At 34.6% G+C, this 26,204-nt stretch overlaps 1 protein-coding gene, 1 non-coding gene and 1 pseudogene across 3 annotated transcripts in view; 2 read left to right on the plus strand and 1 right to left on the minus strand.

Moving 5' to 3' along the window:
- Window positions 1-861: 861 nt before the first annotated feature.
- Window positions 862-26,204, minus strand: part of HSPE1 (heat shock protein family E (Hsp10) member 1) — a 41,304-nt gene continuing 15,961 nt past the window's right edge. For both annotated transcript variants that reach the window (XM_065930898.1, XM_065930895.1), the window contains 7 exons: window positions 24,369-24,431; window positions 15,516-15,616; window positions 12,650-12,692; window positions 12,372-12,458; window positions 2,859-2,938; window positions 1,395-1,506; window positions 862-1,268 (listed from right to left, as the gene is read on the minus strand). In XM_065930898.1, the coding sequence (XP_065786970.1) occupies window positions 1,137-1,268; window positions 1,395-1,506; window positions 2,859-2,938; window positions 12,372-12,458; window positions 12,650-12,692; window positions 15,516-15,616; window positions 24,369-24,431 (618 nt within the window). In that variant the 3' untranslated portion in view covers window positions 862-1,136. The remainder of the gene's footprint in view (window positions 1,269-1,394; window positions 1,507-2,858; window positions 2,939-12,371; window positions 12,459-12,649; window positions 12,693-15,515; window positions 15,617-24,368; window positions 24,432-26,204) is intronic.
- Window positions 4,199-4,305, plus strand: LOC136165614 (U6 spliceosomal RNA). Its single transcript, XR_010662621.1, has one exon. It is a non-coding gene; the product is annotated as a U6 spliceosomal RNA (small nuclear RNA).
- LOC136162823 (small ribosomal subunit protein uS8-like) lies at window positions 4,450-4,885 on the plus strand (annotated as a pseudogene).

The raw sequence follows: 26,204 nt of genomic DNA on the forward strand, positions 1-26,204 counted from the left end.
GCATTCAACAATACCTTTGGAATCTGTGAATTACTGCAAAAAAAATTTTACATGTTCATATAATTCAAACATAAACTTTGTGGAAAAGGGGTGTAAAATAAATACTATAGTATTTTTCAACTCTATTTAAGTGCTGCCTAAATGGTTAGATGTGAAGATTAATATTACTAACACTATTAGTCAAACTATTTCAAAGACTGTTTTCCAAGTAGTGAGAACAATTTTGCAAAGCAAAGATAAGCAAGAGCCTATGCCAATACATTTTTCCTGTAGTGTAATGTAATTGCTAATATGAGGTATAATCTGTAAGCAATTAATACAAATATAAATAGGTATAAGTCACCACTAAATCACAGTCTGGTGAAAAGCTTCTCAGGTAATGTAGTTTGAGGAGGGAGTTAAGGGAAATGGAGAGAAGGGAGGGACAGGGCAGGTTTCCAGTGGGAACATCATTTACACTCTTTATCGTTATCACTATCTTGTATGTAACTATCCACTGATGCAGAAAGGTAAATCCTTTCTAAGTATGCTGGTCTAGAATATACTCTGTGTAGCATAGTAAGATTACTTAAGTATTACTGATGCTTTATTTGCATTTATACTTGGATATACACATAATTATATGTATATCAAAAACTATAAACAGAATTTAAAAACACTTTATCTCATTTTAGAAAACTTATTAAGATAGAATTATGTGCTACAGAATTTCCTAGAATATCTAAACTCAGGTATAAAACCAAAGGAAAACATTACTATGTCTTTAGTATAAATGGTTTGTGTGAAACCTCAAGTTCACTCATCTTTTTATAGATGTGTTTATTTGATGAGGATTGTGATCCAATGATTGTTTAGCAGCAATTTTACCAAACTGTAAATTCTTTTATTAACAGGCATTATAAACATAATACTAATCTTATTTAAAAACCATGAGTGCCACACCAATGAATATACAGCTCATGAATAACTTAAAAAGTATTTCCCATTTTAAAAGGCAACACTCAGCATACAAAAACCTACACTAAACAAAGAAGCTATAATATGGATACATGATTGATGTGTCTAAAATGATATATATACAGTACATAATTAATGTTAATTATGTGATCAGTACATTTTTTTCTATAAGATTCCCTTCATGCTTCACTTTCCCCAGAAACTGAATTCTGAACTTCTTCTTCTAAAATTGGTACAATCAGGTTATCCTTGGACATCAAATTATATTTCATCACAAATTTAGTAAACCGATGACACAAAAATGTTTCATTCTGTAGAGAGAAAAAAAAAACTTATTTCAACTTACTACTCAAAACCAAATAAATGAGACATATATCAACATATATCACTGTCATTCTCATAAGAATGTACCAGGACAATTAATGAAATATACTTACTTCATATTCATCAAATATCTGCCGGTGATGAAAATAAGCATGTGAAAATATTCTGTAAATCCTACGGCATACTGATCCTAGTTTTGCTACAGATGACTCCTTTATGCTAACCCTAGAAATAGAAAAGAAATCATAGATTTATAAAGCTAGACAGATCTTAGGAACAATATAGTCCAATCTTCTCAATTCACAAGAGGAGAAACCGACACCAGAGAAAATAAGTGACCAGTCCAGTTCACAGTGTTAGCAAGTGGCAAGGGCAAGACCAAAACTCTTGTTCTTCACTCCTGGGATAGTGCTCTTTCTACCTAACCATAGCGCCCAAGAAATAATGGAATTATAATTCTGAAACTTTGTTAAAGTTTAATACAACTGAAACAAACCTTGGCAAAAGTTATAAAAACATGTTTTTGATATTTACACTCTGTCTACTAGAACTAATTGAAACTACTAAAAGGAATTATCATTTTATTCTATAGAACTCTATTTTTTAACGTGTGTATGAGAAATAAAAACTGCCTATTTGTTGTCTTTTTTTAAACATATATAGGATATTAAGACAAAAACCATTATTTTTTACATATTTTATGTGAGCTCTTTGAAGACGGTGATATTTAGGCGAAAAGGTCTCCAAATCTATCCACTCGGTAACAAATATCTTAAGAGAATAAAAGACCAGTCACAAACCTCACCAATAATATATTACAGTTACGCACAGGCTTCCTCCCAGATCTTAAAAATCTAAAAGCAAGGATAGGACTCCTTGAAAAATTATCAGTCCAACAGAGAATAGACCAAGGGGGAGGAGGACGGGAGAGGGATGGAGTGGGAGTCTGGGGATAACAGACACAAACTGCTATATACAGAATGGATAAGCAACGAGGTCCTACTGTATAGCACAGGAACTATATTCAGCATCCTGTGATACACCACAATGGAAAAGAATATGAGAAAGAATGTGTGTATACATAACTGAGTCGCTTCACTGTATAGCAGTAATTAACACAACACTGTAAATCAACTGTACTTCAGTTAAAAAGGAAAACACGCTGGAAATACACAGAACATACTTCAGAAGAAGAAATGAAAAAGCAGCCCTACTTAGGAGAGTCTGCTCTTTAGCAGGCTGTCTCCAGGGATGCTCACTCAACCAAAGTGTCAAGTAAGCAAGTGTGTAAATGTCCCAACCCTAAAGCTTGAGAGGGACAGCCTGGAAAATGACACATGGCAGCAGGAACTACCCATGACCGAACTGGTCAGTGAGCTTTGGGAGCTGAGCCCTGATGCCTTCAGTGTAACCACAATCCTAATTTCAAAATGTGAATAATTCTGGACAAGTCAAATATACAACAGGTAAAAAAGTTTACAGAATACAATGCATGAATGAGGAAACTAGTTTTAGTTTTAATAACATCAATCTTTAAATCCAAAAAGTTTAATACCACATTTAAAGGTTTTATTTACCTGCTGGGAAAATATTTATTGCTATTCAGAAGACATGCAGCACCATCAAGTGTGTGTCTGGTGTAGTCTATAGCAGGACACTGTAAAAGAAAGGATACAAAAATGCATGAACAATGAGTTCTACCTTTAAAATTAGGTATATTTATTGCACAGGTGTCTTAATCCAAAACCTCTAAGCATATTCTAAGGAAATGTTCCTTACAACATCAGAATGATTGTAAAATTCAATGTTATGTCAATAAATAAGGCTTTATTTATTTATTATCCCCTTCAACTATAATACCCAGCTTACAGTAAATAAGTGAATCAGTCTCCCAATTTCTCACTCTCAATATTGTACCTAGATGAAAGCAATACTTCCGTCGAGTTAGAAAGAACACCTGATTATTTAATCTAACTCTCTGACTTTACAAATGAGGAAACTGGTCAGTTTGTAAACGATGCACAGGATTCTCACCAGATCTTAAAAGTCTATGGGAATTCCCTGGCTGTCCAGTGGTTAGCACTCCACACTCACTGCTGAGGGCCCAGGTTCAATCTCTGGTCAATGAACTACGATCCCACAAGCTGCGCAGTGCAGCCATAAAAAACAAAATAAAACAAAGGATCTATAGGCAAGGATAAGGAATTCCTCAAAACAAGCAGACGAACTTAGCAAGTCTTGTCTTTAGGCATGCTAAGAGGAGGCTGACTCTGTACTACAGAAATTGAAGTAAACGAGCGTGCAAATATCCCAACTCTAAAGTATGAGAGAGACAACACCTGAAGAATGATGCACAGCAACAGGGATACCCTTGACTTTTGGTCAATGATTTATACTCTCTGGCTTTAGAAATGAGAAAACTGGTCAGTTTGCCAAAAAAACCATAACCCAGATACACCGACTCCTAGTCCACTGGTTTATACTTTACCAAGTGGCCCTGCAGCCTTCTTCTCCATAAATACCTCCAAAGATCACTGTCTTCTTACATCCTAAAAAGTATGCCTTACTGTGTTGCTGGTACCCTAATTCCAATCTAGGAGCTCTATAAAAAAATTTTCTCCCTGAACCTCCTTTGCAATTTAATATGAAATCTGAAGTTTCTTTACATTTTAACAAACCTGTCTAGCAAATCAGCAAATCTATCAAAGGAAAGGTAAAACTGCAAAGTAATTTTTCTCACTCAGTTCTTCTGAGGGCAGAGGATGAGAAGCATCAAAAGAAACAAAGACGCAGAGTGAACCAGGGAACCAGGAAGAAACAGGTAAGACTAGAGAAAGAAAAGTGACTAATTCTACTCGGTAATTAGAGTATTTTTCAAGTGCTGAGAATGCAATTGGTGCTTTAAAATGCAGTAACTGTGCTCGCTTTGGCAGCACATATACTAAAATTGGAACGATACAGAGAAGATTAGCATGGCCCCTGCGCAAGGATGACACGCAAATTCGTGAAGCGTTCCATATTTTAAATAAATTAAAAATAAAATAAAATAAAGTAAAATAAAATGCAGTAACTACTCAACATGGCTTAGTACACTACATGGCAAACACAGATTAATCTAAACCAAAAAAAAGGCACATCCTCTTTCAGCCATCTTTCCGTGCCACCACGATGGTGCCCATGTATGTCCTGGCTGATGCTCTCAAGAGGATCAACAATACCAAAAAGAGAGGCTAATGCCAGGTGCTCCAAAGTCACAGTCAGGATTCTAACTGTGATGATGAAGCACGCTTACACTGGAGAATTTGAAATCATTGATGATAACAGGGCTGGGAAAATTGTTGTGAAGCTCACAGGCAGGCTAAATAAGTGTGAAGCGATCAGCCTCCAATTTGATGTGCAACTCAAAGATCTAAAAGAATGGCAGAATAACCTGCGCCCATCCCGTCAGTTTGGTTTCATTGTACTGACAACCTCGGCTGGCATCATGGACCATGAAGAAGCAAGACAAAAACACACAGGAGGGAAAATCCTTGGATTCTTTTCCAGCGATGTAGTGCATACGAATAAAATGGCTCAGAGGGGGGAAAAAAATGTACATCCATAGGAATTTTATGGCTAGCAGACTCCCTGCCTAAAACAGTAACAAGAGTAGTATTTATTGAAAAAAGTATCTTTATCCATATATATGATTACAAGGTGATTTGGTCAAAGACAAACGTCCCAAGTCACTGTAATTCTCATTCATATTGGTCACTTGGATGTACCATTAAGTCAGCATGGAAATACAATGAAAGCTACATGTTTAATTTAAATATTCTTTAAATATTTAAATAAGAATATTTAAATATGCTTAATTTTAATTTAAGTATCCACATTAAATAGGAAAAAAAACAGATGAAATTAATTTTAATGATGTATTTTATTTAACTCCACATAGCCAAAATTACTGTTTTAACATAATTGATAGACAAATTGCTAATGAGCTTCTGTGTGGTTTTTTTAGTTTAGACTTTATCTGATGAACTCTACAGACCACTGAATAAGACAGGGACAAGATCAGAGAAAGACTTCTCAGATTCAAGTGATGCACTGGAGGAGATGTCGATTTAGAATAAGGAAATACATTAGGAAGCTATTCAGTAGAGTCTGACCTGACTGCTAATGCAGCTTAAATAGCACTGGGAAAGGAGAAAGATTTTATGGAGATGCTATGATGATAATAGCCAAGGCTTACATAGCACCTACTAAGCTCTGGGCACTGTTTAAAGCCTTTATGTAAAACAACAACAACAACAACAACAAATAAAACCTTTATGTATTAACTCTATTTATTCTTCACAACAACCCTACAAACTAGGTTATGTTTCCCACTTTGCGGATGAGAAAACTGAAGCAATGAATTAAGAACTTGCCTAAGGACTCACCGCAGAGTCAAAAGTATAACATGTTGACTCTTGAATATGGTGGACAAAAAGAAAGAAATCTATTTTCCTGATTCATGAGGACATATGGAAAGTCCCTGAAGAGTCTTAAAATCTGATAAGACTCTCCCCACATATGTTCCAAGATGCCAGGCCATGAGGTAGAATTTCTGTTGAGGTCACTACTGCTCCCTTAAGGTCACAAAAAAGTCCAAGTAGTGTATGTGCTTGCTTTCTCCTTTTAGGGGCCTGTTCCCAGGAGAACCGGGATATTTTAAAGTTAAGATATAATTCACATACCACAAAATCTCCTTTAAAGTGTAAAATTCAGTAGTTTTCAGTATATTCACAAAATTGTGTAACCATTATCAACTACATTCCATACAATTTTCATTACCCCCAAAAGAAACCCAATACTAATTAGCAGCCACTTCTTCTCTCTTCCCCTTAATCCTAAACAACTGGTCTACCTTCTGTCTTCTCTGGAATTACCTATTCTCAATATTTCCTAAAAATGGAATAAAATGTGGACTTTTGTGTCATTCAGCATGTTTTCAAGGCTCACGAATAGTACAGCATGAGTCAGTACTTCATTATTTTCTTAATTCAAAACTTTTTTAGACTTGGCTTTTAATATATACAAAATATTTTTCCCTCTACAGACTTCGTTCTTTTTTAAGGCTAAATAATATTCCATTGTATACATATACCACATGTTATTTACTCATCAGTTGATAGAAATTTGGTTGTTTCCATTTTTGGATATCATGATTCATGTGACTGTGAGCTTTATTAGTGCATAAGTATTGTCTGGATCTATGTTTTTCATTTGAGTATATACCTAGGAGTAGAATTCGTAAGTCATATAGTAACTCTATACCTGTTATTTTGAGGAACTTTCAAACTGTTTCCAAACCCAGTATTTTACAAATCCATTGTCTATGTATAAGGGTTCCATCTTCTCCACATCCTGGCCAACACTTATTATTTTAGTCATTTCAGCCGGTAAAGTGTATGTCATTGTAGGGCTGGATCTTTTTTCCACTTTGGAAAACCTGTGGTAAAATGTAAAATTTGCCATTTTTGGCATTGCCACGTATGGGCATATGGGATCTCAGTTCCTCAACCAGAGACTGAACTCGTGCCCTCTGGAATGGAAGTATGGAGTCCTAACCACTGGACCACTAGGGAATTCCCATTCCATTTTAAACATTATTAAATGTACAATTCAGTGGCATTAGTTCACTATTGTGCAGCCATCTATACTATCTATTTTAAACCAAAGGTTTTTCCTCATTCCAAATAGAAACTATAACCATTTAAGTAGTAATTTCCCCACATTCCCAATCCCCAGGCCTGACAACCTCTAATCTACTTTCAGGCTCTATGAATTTGTCCTTTCTAGATATATCATGTAAGTGAAGTCATATCATAACTGTTCTTTAGTGTCTGGCTTAGTTCACTTAGCATACTGTCCTTCAGGTTCGTTCATGTTACATATAGCATACATCAGAACTTCATTCCCTTTTATGGCTGGATAACACTCCACTATATGTATTAAATCCATCACATTTTTATCTCTCCATTCCCATGTGGTTTTGATATGCACTCAGCCTAATTACTAATGATGATGAACATCTTTTCATGTACTTACTGACCATTTGTATATTTCTTTAGCGAAATAGCCATTCAAATCCTTTGCTCATTTTAGGGACTTCCCTGGCAGTTCAGTAGTTAGGACTCCATGCTTTCAATGCCATGGGCATGGGTTCAATCCCTGGTTGGAAAACTAAGATCTTATAAGTTGCACTGAGCAAACAGAAAAAAAAAAATTCTTTGCTCATTTTAATATTAAGTTGTCTTTTAGTTGTTTCATAATAGCTCTGGATGGACCTAGAAGGTTATTATGCTATGTGAAAAAACAGAAAGGCAAATACCATAAGATTCACTTGTATGTGGAATCTAAAAAACAAAACAAGACAGAGAAAGACAAATACCATATGATTTCACTTATAAGTGGAATCTAAAAAAAACAAAAGTGAAGAAACAATAAAACAGGTGCTATTATGTCACTTACATGGTCTGGACACCAGACCCTTAACAGAGATATAATTTACAAAAATATTTTCTCTAGTTATGTACATTGTCTTTTCACTTTCTTGACAGTGTTCTATAAAGCACAACCATTTTTATTTTCTATGAAATCTGATTTATGTATCTTCTTCCACCGCTGAGCTTTTGGTGTCATAACTAAGAAATCACCGCCTAGTCCAAGGTCATGAAAATTTATACCTATTTTTTCCCCCAAGAGTTTTACAGTTTTAGCTCTTACATTTAATGTTTGATTTCCACTGTGAGCTAATTTCTATATACGGTGTGAGGTAGGGGTCTAAATTCATTATTTTGTATGTAGTTATCCAGTTAACTCTCAATGAGATATTTTACATTGTCCCTTTGTACTAAATATTTGAAACCAGTATGTATTTCATACTTAAAGAACATCTCAATGTAGACCACGCACATTAAGTGCTCCACAGTCACAGGTTTTATGGCTACTGTTTCAAACAGCATAACTCTAGATATTTAATTGATTTCTGAATTTTTTCTTTTTTTTCTTTTTGGAATTAGAGGAAGAGTTTTGCCTTAATTTAGCTGCCTTCCTCCTCCTCCTCCAATTAATTCTCAATTAACTGATCCTACTCTGCATCATATATAACAGCAAACATTTGGCAAAATATGGCCAAAACAGTATGTTACAAATAGTAAGTAACGTGTTCAAACGTTTATAAATTATATTTTGCCAAATAAATATTTATAATGCTACTCCAAGTAATCACAATCTGCATATCACTGAAAGGACTAACGGATAATAACAAGTTATGACCTTCATTGCTTATATAACTGTTTGTACAGTTAACTATTTGCTGCAATGCCTCTCTTTAATTCTGAAGGGCCCTGAGTAAATCATCACTGCTGCTGAGTATTCTGCGCCTCTTCCACTTCAGAATCTGCCAGTGCTTTTAATTTGTAGGAGCAACCTTATTAGCTACTCATCTCTGTTGCTACTATTTTCTAACTGCGTACAATTATTTCCAAAGGATTCAAAAAGCGTCCTCTCAAGATTTTCTTTTGTTTGTACAATAATCCCATCCCTCAAAACTACCATTCGGAAAATACACTACCACCATCCCTTGAAACGTGAAAAATCTAGTGGAGCTGGTCTTCAGCAAGCAGTGTTGCACTTTTTAAGATTCACTCACAGGATATAAATCTGATGATTAGCCTATCTTACGTTTAACATAACTCAAGAAAAAAATTTCCCTGGTGGCTCAGTGATAATGAATCTGCCTGCCAATGCAAGAGACACAGGTTCAACCCCTGGGTTGGGAATACTCCCTGGATAAAGAAATGGCAATCCACTCCATTATTCCTGACTGGGAAATCCCATGGACAGAGGAGCCTCACAGGCGCCTCCTCTGGTCCTCCTTAGAAAAGCTGAACACAGCTAAACAACAGCAACAAAGAAAAAAGTGGACGTAGTAATGACTTGGTATATATGTGTCTCACAATACAAGACACACTGGATGGGTTTCCCACATTAAAGTGAGAGTAATGCATCTTTACTATTGCCAAAATGACACCAGCTTTTGGATTCAGTTTCCTAATAGGAATGATCACATCATGTACTATGCCATGGAGCCAATTCCAGTGAATTATCAATGAAACTGCTATGATTTCCCCAGATATATAGAATGACACCCAATCTTAATATTGCTTCAGTTTATTAACTAAAAAAAAAAGTAATATCATGACTGAAATCAATATTGAAAAATAAGTACTACTAGCTTAGACAGGTATCAAATACTTATTTTGGAAAATTAACCTTTTCAAACAAAAGAGCATCAAATATTGATTTTCCAACTAAAGAATTAACTGGCTTTAAGCTTTAGTGGTTTGTCAATATAATAATCAAAGGTCTATAATCCTACAGCACAGGGGTAACTCAGTTATTTTCAATGAGTCAATGTCATGTAAAAACTAATTACTACAGATGAAAAGGAAAGGCAGATCAAGGGAAATGCAATGCATATTTTTAAGCAAACCAGTTATAAACGACATTTTTGAGACAACTAAGGAAAACTGAATGTGTACTACATGTCAGATGACATGAATTACTTAAAAACAAAAAATGTTCTATAAACAATTACAACTTGCTATACTCTCACCTTAACAAAAATAAAATAAGGAGAAAAGAATATGAATGAGATTTTCAATAAGACCAATTATGGAAGGAAAATCATTATGGTAGGTTTCAAATAAACAGTAAGAAATATTAATGTAGAAAAAAATCTGACCTATAAAATTCAACATTTCTATTTGATAGACTAGCAATCTAGTAATCAACTAGTATCAACTAGTAATCGCCAACAGTTATTCCTATAAAAAGAAATTAAAACTAAACCAAAATATCTAAACAAGTGTATTTCATCCATTACACATTAGATATCAACACAATATGACAGGTGCTATTATGTCAGTCAATGAATCATAAATTCTAGATGATTTAATTGTCCAGTTACAAGAAATGATACTATACAAACAAATGGAAAGATATACCATGTTCATGGATTAGAAGAATTAATACTGTTAAAATGACCATACTTCCCATAGCAATCTACATACTCAATGCAATCCATATCAAAATACTTATGGCATTTTTAACAGAACTAAAACAAAGAATTCTAAAATTTGTATGGAAATACAGAAGACCCCACATATCCAAAACAATCTTAAGAAATAATGACAAAGTTGGAGATACCAAGTGCCTGATTTGAAACTATACTACAAAGCTATAGTAATCAAAACAGTATGGTACTGGCACAAAAACAGATACATAGGGAAGAGAATAGAGAGCCCAGAAATAAACCAACACTTACATGGTCAGTTGTCTGTAACAAAAGAGGCAATATATACACTGGGGTAAAGAAAGTCTCTTCAATAAATGGTGCTGGGAAAATTGGACAGCTACATGCAAAAGAGTCAAACTGGATTACTTACACCATATACAAAAATAAACTCAAAATGGATTTAAGATTTAAATGTCAGATGGGAAACCATAAAAGTCCTAGAAGAAAAAAAGGGTAGTACACTCTTTGACAATCAGGTTAAAAAACGGGCAGAAGACTTGAATACACATTTTCTCAAAAGAAGACATACAGATGGCCTACAGACACATGTAAAGATGCTCAACATCACTAATCATCAAGGAAATGCAAATCAAACCAGAACGAGATACTACCTCACATTTGTCAAAAAGATTACCATCAAAAAAACAAGCACTTCCCTTGTGATCCAGTGGTTAAGAATCTGGCCTCCACTACAGGGGGCATGAGTTCAATCCCTGCTTGGGGAACTGAGATCCCACATGCTGTGCAATATGGTCCACCCCAAAAAAAAGGACAAAAAATAAGTACTGTTGAGGAGATATGGGAACCCTCCTGCACTGCTGGACAGAATGTAAACTGGTACAACCACCATGGAAAACAGTACAGTGGTTCCTCAGAAAACGAAAAATACAAACTGCCACACAACCCAGCAATTCTACTCCTGCATACTTCCCCAAAGAAACAAAAACACGAATCAAACAGATACACGCATGCCCATGTTCACTGAAGCATTATTTATAGTAGCCAAGATATGGAAGCAGGGCTTCTCTGATGGCTCAGCGGTAAAGAATTCACCTGACCATGCAGGAGATGCAGGTTTGATCTCTGAGTCAGGAAGATCACCTAGAGAAGAAGTAGCAACCCACTCCAGTATTCCTGACTGGGAAATCCCATGGACAGAGGAACCTGGTGGGCTACAGTCCAAGGGGTCATAAGAGTCAGACACAACAGCGACTAAACAGCAACAACGACAACAAAGATACGGAAACAATCTAAGTGTCCACATAAAGAAGATGTGCTATGTGTACACAGTGGCACAAAAGAATGAAATTTTGCCATTTGTAAAAGCATGGATGGACCTAGAGGGTATTATGCCATGTTAAAAAACGGAAAGGCAAATACTATAAGATTCACTTGTATGTGGAATCTAAAAAACGAAACAAGACAGAGAAAGACAAATACCATATGATTTCACTTATAAGTGGAATCTAAAAAAAACAAAAGTGAAGAAACAATAAAACAGAAGTCACAGATATAGGGAACAAAGGTGGTTGCCAGAGAGGAGATAGAAATGAATGAAATAGGTGAGGAAGATTAAGAGGTATAAACTTACAGTTACAAAATAAATGAGTCCTAGGAATACAATATACAACATGAGAAACACTCTCAATAATACTGTAGTAACTCTGTATGATGACAGATGGTACACTAAACTTACCACGGTGATCACTTTGTAATTTAGAGAAATATCAAATCAGTATGCTTTACTCCTGAAACTAACATAGTGTAGGTTAATGATATTTTAATTAAAAATTTTTCCAAAGATACTAATCAAAAGAAATCCTAAAGTAACACTGTGACAATAACCTTGCATCAAAGAACTCTAAACCAAAGAGCAAAATAAACAGTGACCTAAAAATTCAAAAACAAATTGTCTACCATTTTCTTGAAGAGATTTAGGTTATAATGAATTTATTAGTCATTCAGCTTTATACATTCTCACCTCTTTTGGTGTTTTATGAGCTGCACAAAGAAAAATCCACTGTTCAGTTGCTGTCATCTGAGTGCATGTATCTGGATGGCATTCACTCTGTTAAAAATTGTTACATTTATTAACATGTAAAATAACAATGAAAAAGTTTATCAATTGACTTGCTACATTTTGTGCAAAATTCTAGAATAAATTACAAATTTTGGATGTCTCTGTAAGCACATTAATTGATAAAAACAGGGGAAAAAAATCAGAACTTTCAATTCGTTTTAAGTTAAAGAAAATATTACCTGAAGTTTGACAGCAAGTCCATTTAGCTCAAGACAGAATTGCCTAAAAAGGTAAATATATAAATGAAAAAGCCTTATCTATTCTCCATATTATTTTTAGAATATTAATTGCAAAAAAAAATCCCATCAATACCATCCTTTCTCGTCAGTATTATCAACACCACTTGAATTTACATGGCACATTCCTTACAAAGACATACACATTAGTAAACAAAACTTGAAACTAACAACCCTAATAATAACATTCAATATCAGTGTTCAGTGAGTTGATCACTTTACACACTAGAAATTAGTATAATTTTTCTGAGAAATAACTTGAAAATATTTACCAAGAACCTTACAAAGTGTGTATTTTTTGATTAAGTCATTCTCTTAAGGATCTATTCTAATGAAACAATCAGAACTGCAATCTAGATATATACACAAAGATGTTCACTTAAACTCTATACATAAAAAATTTCTTTGAAACATAAATGATTAGCAATTGGAAAATAGTAAAATGTTAACATTACATAAACATACAAAAGACATATACTTATATTCACAGTACAATTCCAGTTATATAGAAATTTATGTGTGTATATATCTGAATACAGTTGTCCCTGATCAGGGAAGATTCCACATGCCGCTGGGGCAACGAAGCACAGCTCGTAAGCCTGTGCTCTCGTGCCTGAGAGCTGAAACTGCTGAGCCCACAAACCATGAATGAAGCCGGTGCGCCTGGAGTCTGCGCTCCGCAAGAGGAGAGGCCATGGCAATGAGAAACCCATTCCCCACAATCACAGAGTAGCTGTCACTCACGAAAACTAGAAAAGCCCATGCAGCAACAAAGACCCAGCACAGCCAACAATGAAATGAAATGAATTATTTTTTTTTAAAAAGAAGTTAAAAAACAAAGGTCAAATTATCAGCTATCTATTTCCACTTCAGATGCCTAATAATAATGGTGTTCTAAGAGTATACAAATAACACTATTTCTGAATCACTACATAAATCTATACTGCTCAGTATCTGTTAGTTCCATGTTTTATGTTTCTGGGTTGTTTCCCACTAAGTAGTAATAAAGACAGGTGGTGATAAACAAGTTTCTCACCTAGTCAAATCTACTTACAGCCAACAGGAAAACTAAGCTAACTGATCTGGCAGTGTTATAGGTACAATCTGTGGCAAACTGTAAACTTAACAGCTTCAAGTTAATCCGACACAGGGCTCACACACACACAGCCGAAGGGTCAAACCAGAGCTGACTACCCTCTAGTCACCAAGTCCTATACACTGGCATGGGATTGCAGCCATTCAGAGGAAACAGCATCTTTTCCTGATTATAAATATTCAGTGAGAAGTACTGGGAGATTTCACTGGGATCAAGATTCAATCCCCATTAACACAGAATCAACTACATTAACCAGTAACAGCAAGTATTAAGCCTCAAATCAGTAACATTAAGCACATGCAAAAAAAAAAAAATCAAACTACTCTGAAAACTCTTTATGGTTAACTATAAAGATGTATACAGTATAAAAAAGACACAAAACAATATATGTGTGATGTATAATATTTAAATTATACAAAACAAAAATAAATGAATTATACAAAAAAAATTTTAAAGTAACAAAAGTAGCAACAATAGCACCAGGACTAATGGAATATGCATAAGAAAGATTTTACAAGTTTTGTATAATGCATATTTCACAGTCTAAGTTAAGTAGGGAAGAAAAAGTTTTTTTGGATCTGAAATAAAAACCTTGTGAGTTAAAATGAACCCTAACTTTTTAGAAATTATGCTTATGGTGTAAAAAAAAAATACCCTTGCTTATTTTCATCATTTAATCCCACAGGTAAGTAAGTGGTTATTTTCAAAGTAGATTAAAATAAGGCAGAGTGTATATCATTCTAAAGTGTTTTCTATATTTATAAGAATGGCATAATATCTACATACTCATGCTTTCAATGATCATCCATCAAGATGTATTAAAAAAGAAAACCCAATCAAGTAGTCAAGTGACTTGCCCAAGAAACTGGCAGCTTACAAAGAAGTCTTCCCTGAAACGGTTGAACTGTTATGACAAGACACTGTCTTAACAATATCTAGACAAGCCTATAACATCAAAACAAAAAACAGAAAAAGGACCTTGTCTACAAATTGAGGCACTCATCATAGGAAATGTGGTCTAATTTATGCAGGAAAATTCATATCTCTACTTTACTCTATTATTTAAAAATCAATTCAAAATAACAAACTTGGATGAACACATATTTCATGCTGCCTTCTCTAACTTATCAATTCCCATTTATAATGGGAAGTTTTTAACTTCAAGAAATAACCTAATTTAAAAAAAGAAAGAAAGAAATAAGCTAGTAACTTCAAATAACAACTGCTTCTAAAGTTGACCCATGACTCATTAGATACCAATTTTTTCATTCAAAGAATATTATTAAAAGCTCTAAAACTTATTTCAGGATCACAATTAATCTTCATTTATCAAAGAGAAGACTGGAAATTCATACTAGTTGACAGGTAACTCATCAGCTACCAAGTCTAGACTAGGCCTGCTAGAGAGAAATAAAGTAGGCGGGTAGTAAGCAGTAAAAATGAGTAAGTACATGGAAATACTACATCTGTGATTAAAGGATATGATTAAGGAAAACTGTGTAAAATGATAAGGCCCAAATCCATAAATACAGAAAACAGTCAGTAAATAACAATGTTGAAAACTTTATAACACTGAAAACATAAAAGCTTTAGAAACTGGCTTTTTGGTCTACAGTTAAATAATAAATTATGATTCATAATCATAATTAATATTAAAGGTTATTTTTACTACTAGAAGTACTATTACTATTGTGATATATCATGAGGACCTACCTTAAATGTTCATACTTCCATACACCTTCATCTTGGCCTTCAGGTGGTTCAAGAATTTTGTCAATATTGGAACAATCTGCTCTTATGTTCTGTTGAATATACTACAAACAAACAAGTTTTATAGTTAATTAAAATATCATACTACACAGTAAATCATACAAGAATTATTGTTTAATGGGTACAGACTTTCAGTTGGGAAAGATGAAAAAGTTCTGGAGACAGAGATGGTTGCAGAACAATGTGAATGTACACAAAACCATACACTTAAAAATGGCAAAAATAATCAATTTCATGTTATGCATTTTTTGCCACAATAAGAAAAAGCAGAGTGAATACGGAACAAGAAAATCCAAAGAAATCCATGCCCAGAGGTAATCAAACTGACAAAAACTAAAGATAAAGAAGCCAGGGGCAGAGGAAGGAACACTTCCGAACTTATTCTATGAGGCCACAATCACCTGATACCAAAACCAGACAGACAACACACAAAAAGAAAATTACAAGCCAATACCACTGATGAACATAGATGCAAAAATCCTCAACAAAATTCTAGCAAACAGAATTCAACAACAATTAAATTAAAATTAAAAAGCTCATACACGGGGGGGGGGGGGGGGTAAGAAAAATAAAAAAATAAAAAAAAATAAAAAGCTCATACACAATGATCAAGTTGGGCTTATTCCAGGGATGCAACAATTCTTCAACATACACAAATCAATCAATGTGATACACCATATTAACAAATTAAAAGATAAAAATCATATGGTCATCTCAATAAATGCAGAAAAAGCCTCTGACAAAATTCAGCACCCACTTAGGATAAAAATGCTTCAAAAAATGGGCATAGAAGGAACCTACCTCAAAACAGTAAAGGCCAAGTATGATAAGCCCACAGCAAACATTATTTTCAATGATGAGAAACTAAAAGCATTCCCTCTAAGATCAGGAACAAGACAAGGGTGACCACTCTCAATTCAACATAGCTTTGGAAGTCCTAACTATGGCAATTAGAGAAGAAAAAGAAATAAAAGGAATCAAGATGGGAAAAGAAGTAGTAAAACTCACTGTTTGCAGATGACAAGATACTATACATAGAAAATTACTACAGCTAACTGGAATTCAGCAAAGTCACAGGATACAAGGTCATTTCGCAGAATAATTTGCACTCCTACATACTAACAATGAAAAATCAGAAAGAGAAATTAAGGAATCAATCCCATTCACCTTTGCAACAAAAAGAATAAAACATCTAGGAATAAAGAGAATCTCCTTTTATCTCTAAGGAGACAAAAGAACCTATATGGAACATTATAAGACACTGATGAAAGAAATCAAAGACAACATAAACAGATGGGAAGATAGTCCATGCTCCTGGGCAGGAAGAAGCAGTACTGTGAAAATGACTATACTACCAAATGCAATCTAAAGATTTAATGTGATCCCTATCAAATTACCAATGGTATTTTTCATAGAACTTGAACAAAAAATTTCATAATTCATATGGAAACACACAAGATCCCGAATAGCCAAAGCAGTCTTGATAAAGAAGAACGGAGCTGAAGGAATCAACCTTCCTGACTTCAGATTATACTACAAAGCTATAGTCATCAAGATAGTATGATACTGGCACAAAAATAGAAATATAGACCAATGGAACAAGATAGAAAGCCCAGAGATAAACCCACACACCGACAGGCACCTTATTTTTTACAAAGGAGGCAAGAATATACAATGGGGCAAAGATAGCCTCTTTAATAAGTGATGCTGGGAAAACTGGACAGCTACATGCAAAAGAATGAAAGTAGAACACTTCCTAATGCCATACACAAAGATAAAATGGATTAAAGACCTAAACGTAAGATCAGAAACTATAAAACTCTTTAGAGGAAAATATAGGCAGAACACTTGATGACATAAATCAAAGCAAAATATTCTATGACCCACTTCTTAGAGTAATGGAAATAAAAACAAAAATAAACTAGTGAGATCCAATTAAACTTAAAAGCTTTTGCACAGCAAAGGAAACTACAAAGAAGGTGAAAAGACAACCCTCAGAATGGGAGAAAATAATACCAAAGGAAACAACTGACAAAGAATTAATTTCTAAAATATACAAGCAGTTCATACAACTCAATATCAGGAAAACAAACAACCCAATCAAAAAGTGGGAAAAAGACCTAAACAAACATTTCTCCAAGGAAGACATACAGATGGCTAACAAACACATGAAAAGATGCTCGACATTGCTCATTAGAGAAACACAAATCAAAACTACAAAAAGGTACCACCTCATACACACCAGTCAGAATGGCCATGAAAAAGTCTACAAACAATAAGAACTGGATGAGTGTGGAGAAAAGGGAACTCTCTTGCATTTCTGGTGGGAATGTAAATTGATACAGTCACTATCGAAGATGGTTTAGAGATTCCTTAAAAAACTAGGAATAAAACCACCATATGTGGAGAAGGAAACGGCAACCCACTCCAGTAATCTTGTCTGGAAAACCCCATTGACAGAGGAGCCTAGCAGGCTACAGTCGGTGGAGTCACAAGAGTCAGACATGACTTAGTGACTAAACCATCCACCACTACAAAGTGGATATATGCCTAAAGATAATGTGTGAAAAGGATATTTGCCATATACTAGCTAGTTTTTTGCTGGGAGGATGGGAGTCAAGGAAGACTTGGGGTTATTTTTTCATCAACTTCCATTTTATACTTATTTATAATGGGCCACTATTCTTACTAATACTGTAAAACTATGAAAATGAATAAAATAAAGTTTCATATAGGAAAAAAACAAAACAAAGCCACCATATGACCCAGCAATCCCACTCCTAGGCACATACCTTTACTTCAGTTTTGGAAACCAAAACTGAAAAAGACACATGTATCCCAATGTTCATTGCAGCACTATTTACAATAGCTAGGACACGGAAGTAACCTAGATGTCCAGTATCAGATGAATGGATAAAGAAGCTGTGGTACATATATACAATGGAATACTACTCAGCCATAAAAAAGGAGCACATCTGATTCAGTTCTATTGAGGTGGATCAACCTAGAGCCTGTTGTACGAGTGAAGTAAGTCAGAAAGAGAAATAAATAAATTATAGAAATAAACATAACCTACTGACTCATATATATGGAATCTAAAAAGATGGTGCTGAGGGATTTATTTTCAGGGCAGCAATGGAGAAACAGCCAGAAAACAGACCTAGGGACACAGGGGGAGGGGAGAAGAGAGAGGACTAGATGTATGGAGACAGTAACATGGAGATTTGTAACACCATATGTAAAATAGACAGCTAATGGGAATTTGCCGTATGACTCAGGGAACTCAAACAATCTAGAAGGGTGGGAAGGGGAGGGAGATGGAAGGGAGGCTCAGGAGGGAGTGGACATGGGTGTACCTATGGCTGATTCTTGATGCATGACAGGAAACCACAAAATTCTGTAAAGCAAATATCCTTCAATTAAAAAAAATTTAATTTAATTTAAAAAAAGATAAAGAAGCCGGGGGAAAAGACATGACCTTAGAATAAGAATTCAAATGAGTGCAGCTTTCTCATCAGAAACCACAGATGACAGGAAGAAACGGCACAATACTTTTAAAGTGCTGAAAGAAAAGCACAGTCAACTCAGAATTCTGTATCTAGCAAAAATACCCTTCAAGAATAAAGATACAGATACTTTCAGAGGAAAGAAAACTAAAGAGAGTTCTTAGCCAGCAGATGGCTCTAAAAGAATTACTAAAGAAAGTTCTTCAGATAGAAGGGAAAAAGTAATACCAGAAAGAAACAGAATACCAAGAGCAACAGCAATTATAGGTCTCTGGGTATAAGTATATATTAGACTATTTTCCTCTGGTCTTTAAAATATATTTGGCAGATGAAAGCAAAATATGCAACATTCTCCAATAGGGTTTTCAAGGTATATATTAAAAGATGTAATGTAAAAAAAAAAAAAAAAAGATGTAATGTAGACAGCTATAGTATAAAGGAGGAAGGTAAAGAGGTCTAAATAAAGGTAGTTTTTGCATTTCAATCAAAGCACTAAAATACTGACTCTAAATAGATTGTGAAAAAGTTAAGCATGTACTTAGTAATTTCTAAAACAATCATCAAAAAATTATATGAAATATAGCCAAAACTAGAATAAAACAGAATATGCTCAAATAACTCTTAAAAAGGCAGAAAAGGGGAATCAAAAACAGGAAACAAAGGAAAAGTAACAAAATGATCATTTTAAATCTAAACATATCTATCAATAACTACATTAACACTGCTTTTGCTTTAGTTGCTCAGTTGTGTTTGATTCTTGACAACCCCATGGACTGTAGCCTACCAGGCTCCTCTATCCATGGGATGTCCAAAAAAAGAAAACTGGAGTCGGTTGCCATTTCCTTTTCCAGAGAATCTTCCCAACCCAGGGACTGATTCTATCTGTCTCTTGCATTGGCAGGTGGATTCTGAGCCACCAAGGGAGCCTATATTGAGATTAAAAGGCCTAAATACACTAATTAAAAGACAAGGATTGTCAGAAAGAACAGAGAAATATAACCCAATTATACTGTTTACAAGAAACTTACTTCAAATATAATGATATAGGTAGGCTAAAAGTAAAAGGATGGAAAAAATACACCATACAAACAAATCAAAAGAAAGCTGCAAGGAATGAAAGATAGTTCAACACTAAAAAAAAATTAACCAATATAATACACTACATTAATATTAAAAGGGAAAAAACACATAGTCATTTCAATTAATGCAGAAAAGGCATCTGACAAAATCCAACATCCTTCATAATAAAAATACAGAAAATCAGGTATAGGAGAGAAGTTCCACAATATGATGAAGGGCTTTTATAAAAACCCACAGGCTTTTATAAAAACCACGTTTTATAAAAACGTCATACTTGATGGTGAAAAACTGATAGATTTCCCTTGCTCTAAAATTAAACATGAGGGAATTGCTAGGTAGTCCAGTGGTTAGGACACTACACTTTCACTGCCGAGGGACAGAGTTCAATCCCCGGTCAGGGAACTAAGATCCCACAAGGCCAAAAAAAAAAAAAAATCCAGAAATGAGACAAGAATGCCTGCTTTCACCATTGCTATTCAACACTGTACTTAAATTCTAGCCAGAACAATTAAACAGAAAATAAATAAATAAATAAACGGCACAGATGACATGATCCTATATACAGAGACCCCAAAGAATCCACAGGAAAGCTAATAAATGAATTCAACAAAGTAGCAGAATACAAGATCAATATAAAAAATAAGTTGTGTTTCAGACTTCCCTAGTGGTATAGTGGATAGGAATCCACCTGTCAATGCAGGGGACATGGGTTCCAGCCCCAGTCCAGGAAGAGTCCATATGCCTTGGAACAACTAAGCCCATGTACCACAATTACCGAGCATGCATTATTAACTCAGAGAAAGCCTGCATGTTGCAACAAAGACCCAGAGCAACCAAAAACAACAACAACGTCAACAACAAAATATATATATATATCAGTTGCGTATACTTTCAATGAACAATTCAAAAAGAAAATTAAGAAAGCAACTCCTGGAGCTTCCCAGATGGCTCGGTGTTTAAAGAATCTGCCCGCCAACGCAGGAGACACAGGTTCGATCCCTGATCTGGGAAGATTCCACATGCTGTGGAACGACTGAACCACAACTACTCAGCCCTCATGCATCAAGTACTGAAGCCGCGCACCTTAAAGGCCTATGCTCCACAGCAAGAGAAGCCCATGCACAGCAATGACAGAGTCACCCCCACTCTCTGCAGCTACAGAAAAAGCCCACCCAGCAAAGGAGACCCAGCACAGGAAAAATAAATAAAATTAAAAGAAAGAAAAAAAAAGAAAGCAACTCCTATATATACCCACACCTACATATGACTGAATCACTTTGTTATACACCTGAACATTGTAAATCAACTATTTACTTCAATAAAAAATAAGAAGAAAAAAAGAAAGCAACTCTATCTACAACAGTACTTGAAAGAACAAAATATGAAAGAATTAATTTAAATCAGAAGATTAAATACTTGCATACTGAAAATTACAAAACATTGTTAAAATTAAAGACCTAAATGAAAGTTATCTTACATCTATAGGTAGACTTAATATTGTTATTAATATTACCTAAAGCAATCTACAGATTCTGTGCAATCTCTACCAGAATTCCAAGTCTTTCCACAAGAATGGAAAAGCTAATTCTCAAATTTATATGTAAATTCCAAGGGGCACCAAATAGTCAAAGAATCTTGAAAACATAAATTGAAGGATGCATACTTCCCAATTTCAAGACTTACTACAAAGCTGCAATAATCAAAACAGTGGACTTCCCTAGAGATCCAGTGGCTAAGACTCTGCTCTCCCAGTGCAGGGGAACCAAGTTCCATCCCTGACCAGAGAACTAGATCCCACATGCCCCAACTAAGAGTTCTCATGCCCTAACTATTGTGCATACTGCAAATAAGATCCTGTGAGCCGCAACAAAGACCCGGTGCAGCCTAAGTAATTAGTTAAAAAAAAAGTTGCCATTAAAAAAAAAAAGTCTAGTATGGACATAAGCATAGACTTATAGACCAATGGAACTGAACAGAAGAACTAGAAATAAACCCTCACATAAAGTTAAATTATTTTTGACAAGAGTGTCAAAAACCATTCAATGTGGAAAGGATAGTCATTTTTAAGCATACAGTTCTGTGGCTTTCTTGTATTCACCATGTTGTGCAACCAAAGAAAAGCCCTGGACCTAACAGCTTCACTGGTGAATTTTACTAAATATTAAAAGAACTAACACCAATCCTTCTCAAAGTCTTTCAAAAAAAATTGAAGACAACAGCATATTTCCTAACCCCATTACAGCAGCATTCCTGATACCAAAGCCAAATTAAGATACTCTAAGAAAACTAAAATAACAATATCCCTTGTGAACACTGATGCAAAAATCCTAGCAAATTCAGCAGCAAATTCAAATGATTATACACCATAATCAAATGAGATTTATTCCTTGAATGGAAGGATGGTTCAACATACAAAAACTGATCAATACAATACACCACGTTAACAGAATGGAGGGGGAGAAACACACCACGATGATCTCAATTGGTGCAGAAAAGGCATTTGACAAAGTTCAACATCTTTTTAAGATAAAAACACTAACAAACTTAAAATAAGATGAAACTAACTCAATATAATGAAGGCCAAATATGAAAAACACACAGCAAACATCATACTTAATGTGGAAGAGACTGAAAGCTTTCCATTAAGATCAGAAATAAGATAAGGATGCCTGCTGTTGCCACTTCCATTCAAAATAGTATTTGAAATTCCAGCCAGAGTAATCAGGCAAGAAAAAGAAATAAAAGGCATCTACATTGGAAAGGAACAAGCAGTTTTCAAATGAAATAATCTCATATGTAGAAACCCAAAAGATTTCACAAAAAAATTGCTATTAGGACTAATAAGCAAATTCAGCATAGCATCAGAACAAAAGTCTACTTTTAAAGAGAAAAATATCTGCACATTTTTCGTCTTAATTTTTGCCAATTTCCATGCACAGAACTCCAGATTTTATTTCCAAATCCTCCACAAGGCCTCTTTACTAACCTATTAAATATTTGTTCATTGAACAATATTCTCTTTTTTTTTTTAAACAATACATTCTTAAAATGCAATGAGCAAAGCCATTCAATCATCAGTACTCTTCTATTTCCTATGCCAAGTATCTAAACACTATACTGGATCCATTCTAAAGGTTTTAAATGTTTCTATTAAGATTATTTAAATGTTTGGGGCCAGGGGCTCTCAAGATCTTAGTTCCCTGACTAGGGATCAGACCCATGCCCTCTGCAGTGGAAACACAGAGTCCTAACCACTAGATCACCAGGGAAATCCCTGACAAATTTTTACTGCTCAAAGAATTCAACTGTGTTTTTATTTTGTTTTCCAATATTTTTAAACAACACAATAAATCCAAATAGCTATCTACTTTAACTATCTAGCTATCAAAATCAAACAGCCTTGACTAATATACTAGCACAACCAATATCAGTCATCCTTTTATTAACCCTTCAATGTGATTTTTAAGAATTAGCTATGGAACTTTTTTCTCCCAGTTTCCAGATTTTATTCATTTGGGAAGAACCACCACATTTTTTTTTTTTAAACTCAACATAGTATACAACATGGTTCTCAGTAAAAATGCTTAAAAATCTCCTGAGAGGGGGGAAAAAAATCTCCTGAGGGGTTTTTCAAACTAAACATGCTATCACCTCCTCCATAATCACAGTCTTAGTGAGCTATTTGGTAGTGGAAACAAACTTTCAAATACATTGGAGGGAGACAAAAGAAGTAGTAGCAACTATGGGAATTCCCCGGCAGTCCCCTGGTGAGTGGTTAGGACTTGGTGGTCAGGACTTGGTGGTCTTATTACCAGGGCCCAAGGTTCAATCCCTGGTCAGGGAACTAAGATCCTGCAAGCCAAGCATGTTCTCTAATGTTCAATCACCAAATGAATAATGAGTATGCTACTTCTTTATACTTATATTATTCCACTTAAGCATTCAATTATTTGTGAATTAAGTTCATTCTAAAATCAAATTTTATACCTTAATTTGGTATATATTAGTAGATAATAAAATGTATTTAAGTTTGATGATAGTTTAATATACCATCTTAAAACAAAATGAGGTTTCATAAAAGTTTTAAGCAGGCATCCCAATGGATTCCATGGATTCTGGTCTGTGCTAAAAGATACAGGAATACTTAACTACGACAAAGGAGATAAAATGCTCAGGTTACTGGAGTTGCAAAAGAAACTATTATCATTACCTGCTGAACAGCAAGGGTACTGTCCATTTCATCAAAGGATTCATCAGGCCAATTATAGAAATCCTGTAAGAAAAAATGTCATGGTTAAAGCGTGTACAAAGTTACAAAGAAGATGTAATACTATTATGATTAACTTCAATTCCTAACAAAGATCCAAAGTTATAACAGGGGAGAAGAAAAGTTCTCATATTTTAAACAATGTGATTATTAGTAAGTAAATTAAACACATTTTACTCAATGTTTTAAATGAACACCAAGATTTTATTTAACTGAATTCTAAGTTACAGTTTTCTCAACCATAGATCCCTCAAATATGGCTCTCATAAACCTTTCATGTGTTATTAATTGATAAGTCCAGCACAATTTTGTTTGTGGTGGTTAAATATTTTTCCAAAACTTCTAATGAAAAAAAAATCCAGGCAGTAAAAAAATTCATCAGTTTTTACCCAAAGAGAATAGCTAGAATAAGCAGCAGTTACTACTCCATTAAGCATTATTTAAGACAGATATTATAAATTACAATTCTAATTGCAAAGGATGTTTTAAATTTCTAAATCAAAATGTGAGCACCACCAAAAATGAATCATTTAACAAGAACAACCTACTTTTTAAAACATTTGTTTGTTTATGTTTTGGTTGTGCTGGGTCTTCGTTGCTGCGCTCAGGCTTTTTCTAACTGCAGAGAGCAGGGGCTACTCTCTAGTGACAGTGTGCAGGCTTCTCACTACTGTGGCTTCTCTTGTTGCAGAGCATGGGCTCCAGGGAGCACGGGTTTCAGTAGTTGCCACAGGTGGGTTCAGGAGTTGCAGATCCTGGGCCTCTAGCACACAGGTTCCATAGTTGTGGCACGTGGGCTTAGTTGCTCTTAAGCATGTGGGATTCTCCTGAATCCAGGATGGAATCTGTGTCTCCTCCATTTATTAGCAAGTGGACCCTTCACCACTGAGCCACCAGGGAAGCCCGGCAGCCAGATTCTTAACCATTGGACTACCAGGAAAATTCAAACAATCTTCTTTTAAGGGGGATATTTTTATGGGTCACCTTGTACTGGTTCTGAACTGCTCTACAGATAGCCCAGTTCACAGACATTCACCAAAGTGTTAAGACTCTTTCCATCTGACGGCTTTTTCAGCAGTTTACCTATATATCTTCTGTAGGCGCTTAATGCCTGACACATTGTAGGTACTCAATATATGTCTGGGGAAAGGTAGTAGTAAACCAAAAATCTACAACCCTGCACCAAGTCAATGTGAGTAAGTCTCTAAAAATTGGAGCAACCTGAAGAATACAGTGTTTGATACCACATTAATAAAAATTTAATTGCAAAACATATTTATAAATATAATGCATGTAACAGTAAAAAGTTTAAAGAAAAAAAAAAGGAATGATAATCACCATTACTGACCAGGAGTGGGTAGAAGACAGAAGAATGTGATACAGAAGGATTTAACTATATTAGTAATGTCTTAGTTCTGAGAGTACGTGATGGGTATGGTATACCATTGAAGTGTCTTAAACATTTCATATCTTTTCTTTTTCTATTCTGAATATTTTTCCTATTTTGAATGAAAATGAACTAAATTTATTTTAAAAGTCAAGAAATAAAAACAACTTTCTGGAAATTGTTTTAGGATGTCTCTTCCTAGATATTATCTACATATTATTAGAAAGTAGTTTTAAAATTCTCCCTGATTTGTAGTGAAAAATGTTTCTATTAATACACTTTGCAAATTTTTTCATTTTTAAAAAAAATCAAAAATCGCTTGTATTCTGTTTTTAAAATATTAGAAAACACATATAGTAAAACACAGAAAAGATGTAAAGATGTAAAAAGTT

This window comes from Muntiacus reevesi, chromosome 3 (genome assembly GCF_963930625.1).
Source record: "Muntiacus reevesi chromosome 3, mMunRee1.1, whole genome shotgun sequence".
Lineage (NCBI taxonomy): Eukaryota > Metazoa > Chordata > Mammalia > Artiodactyla > Cervidae > Muntiacus > Muntiacus reevesi.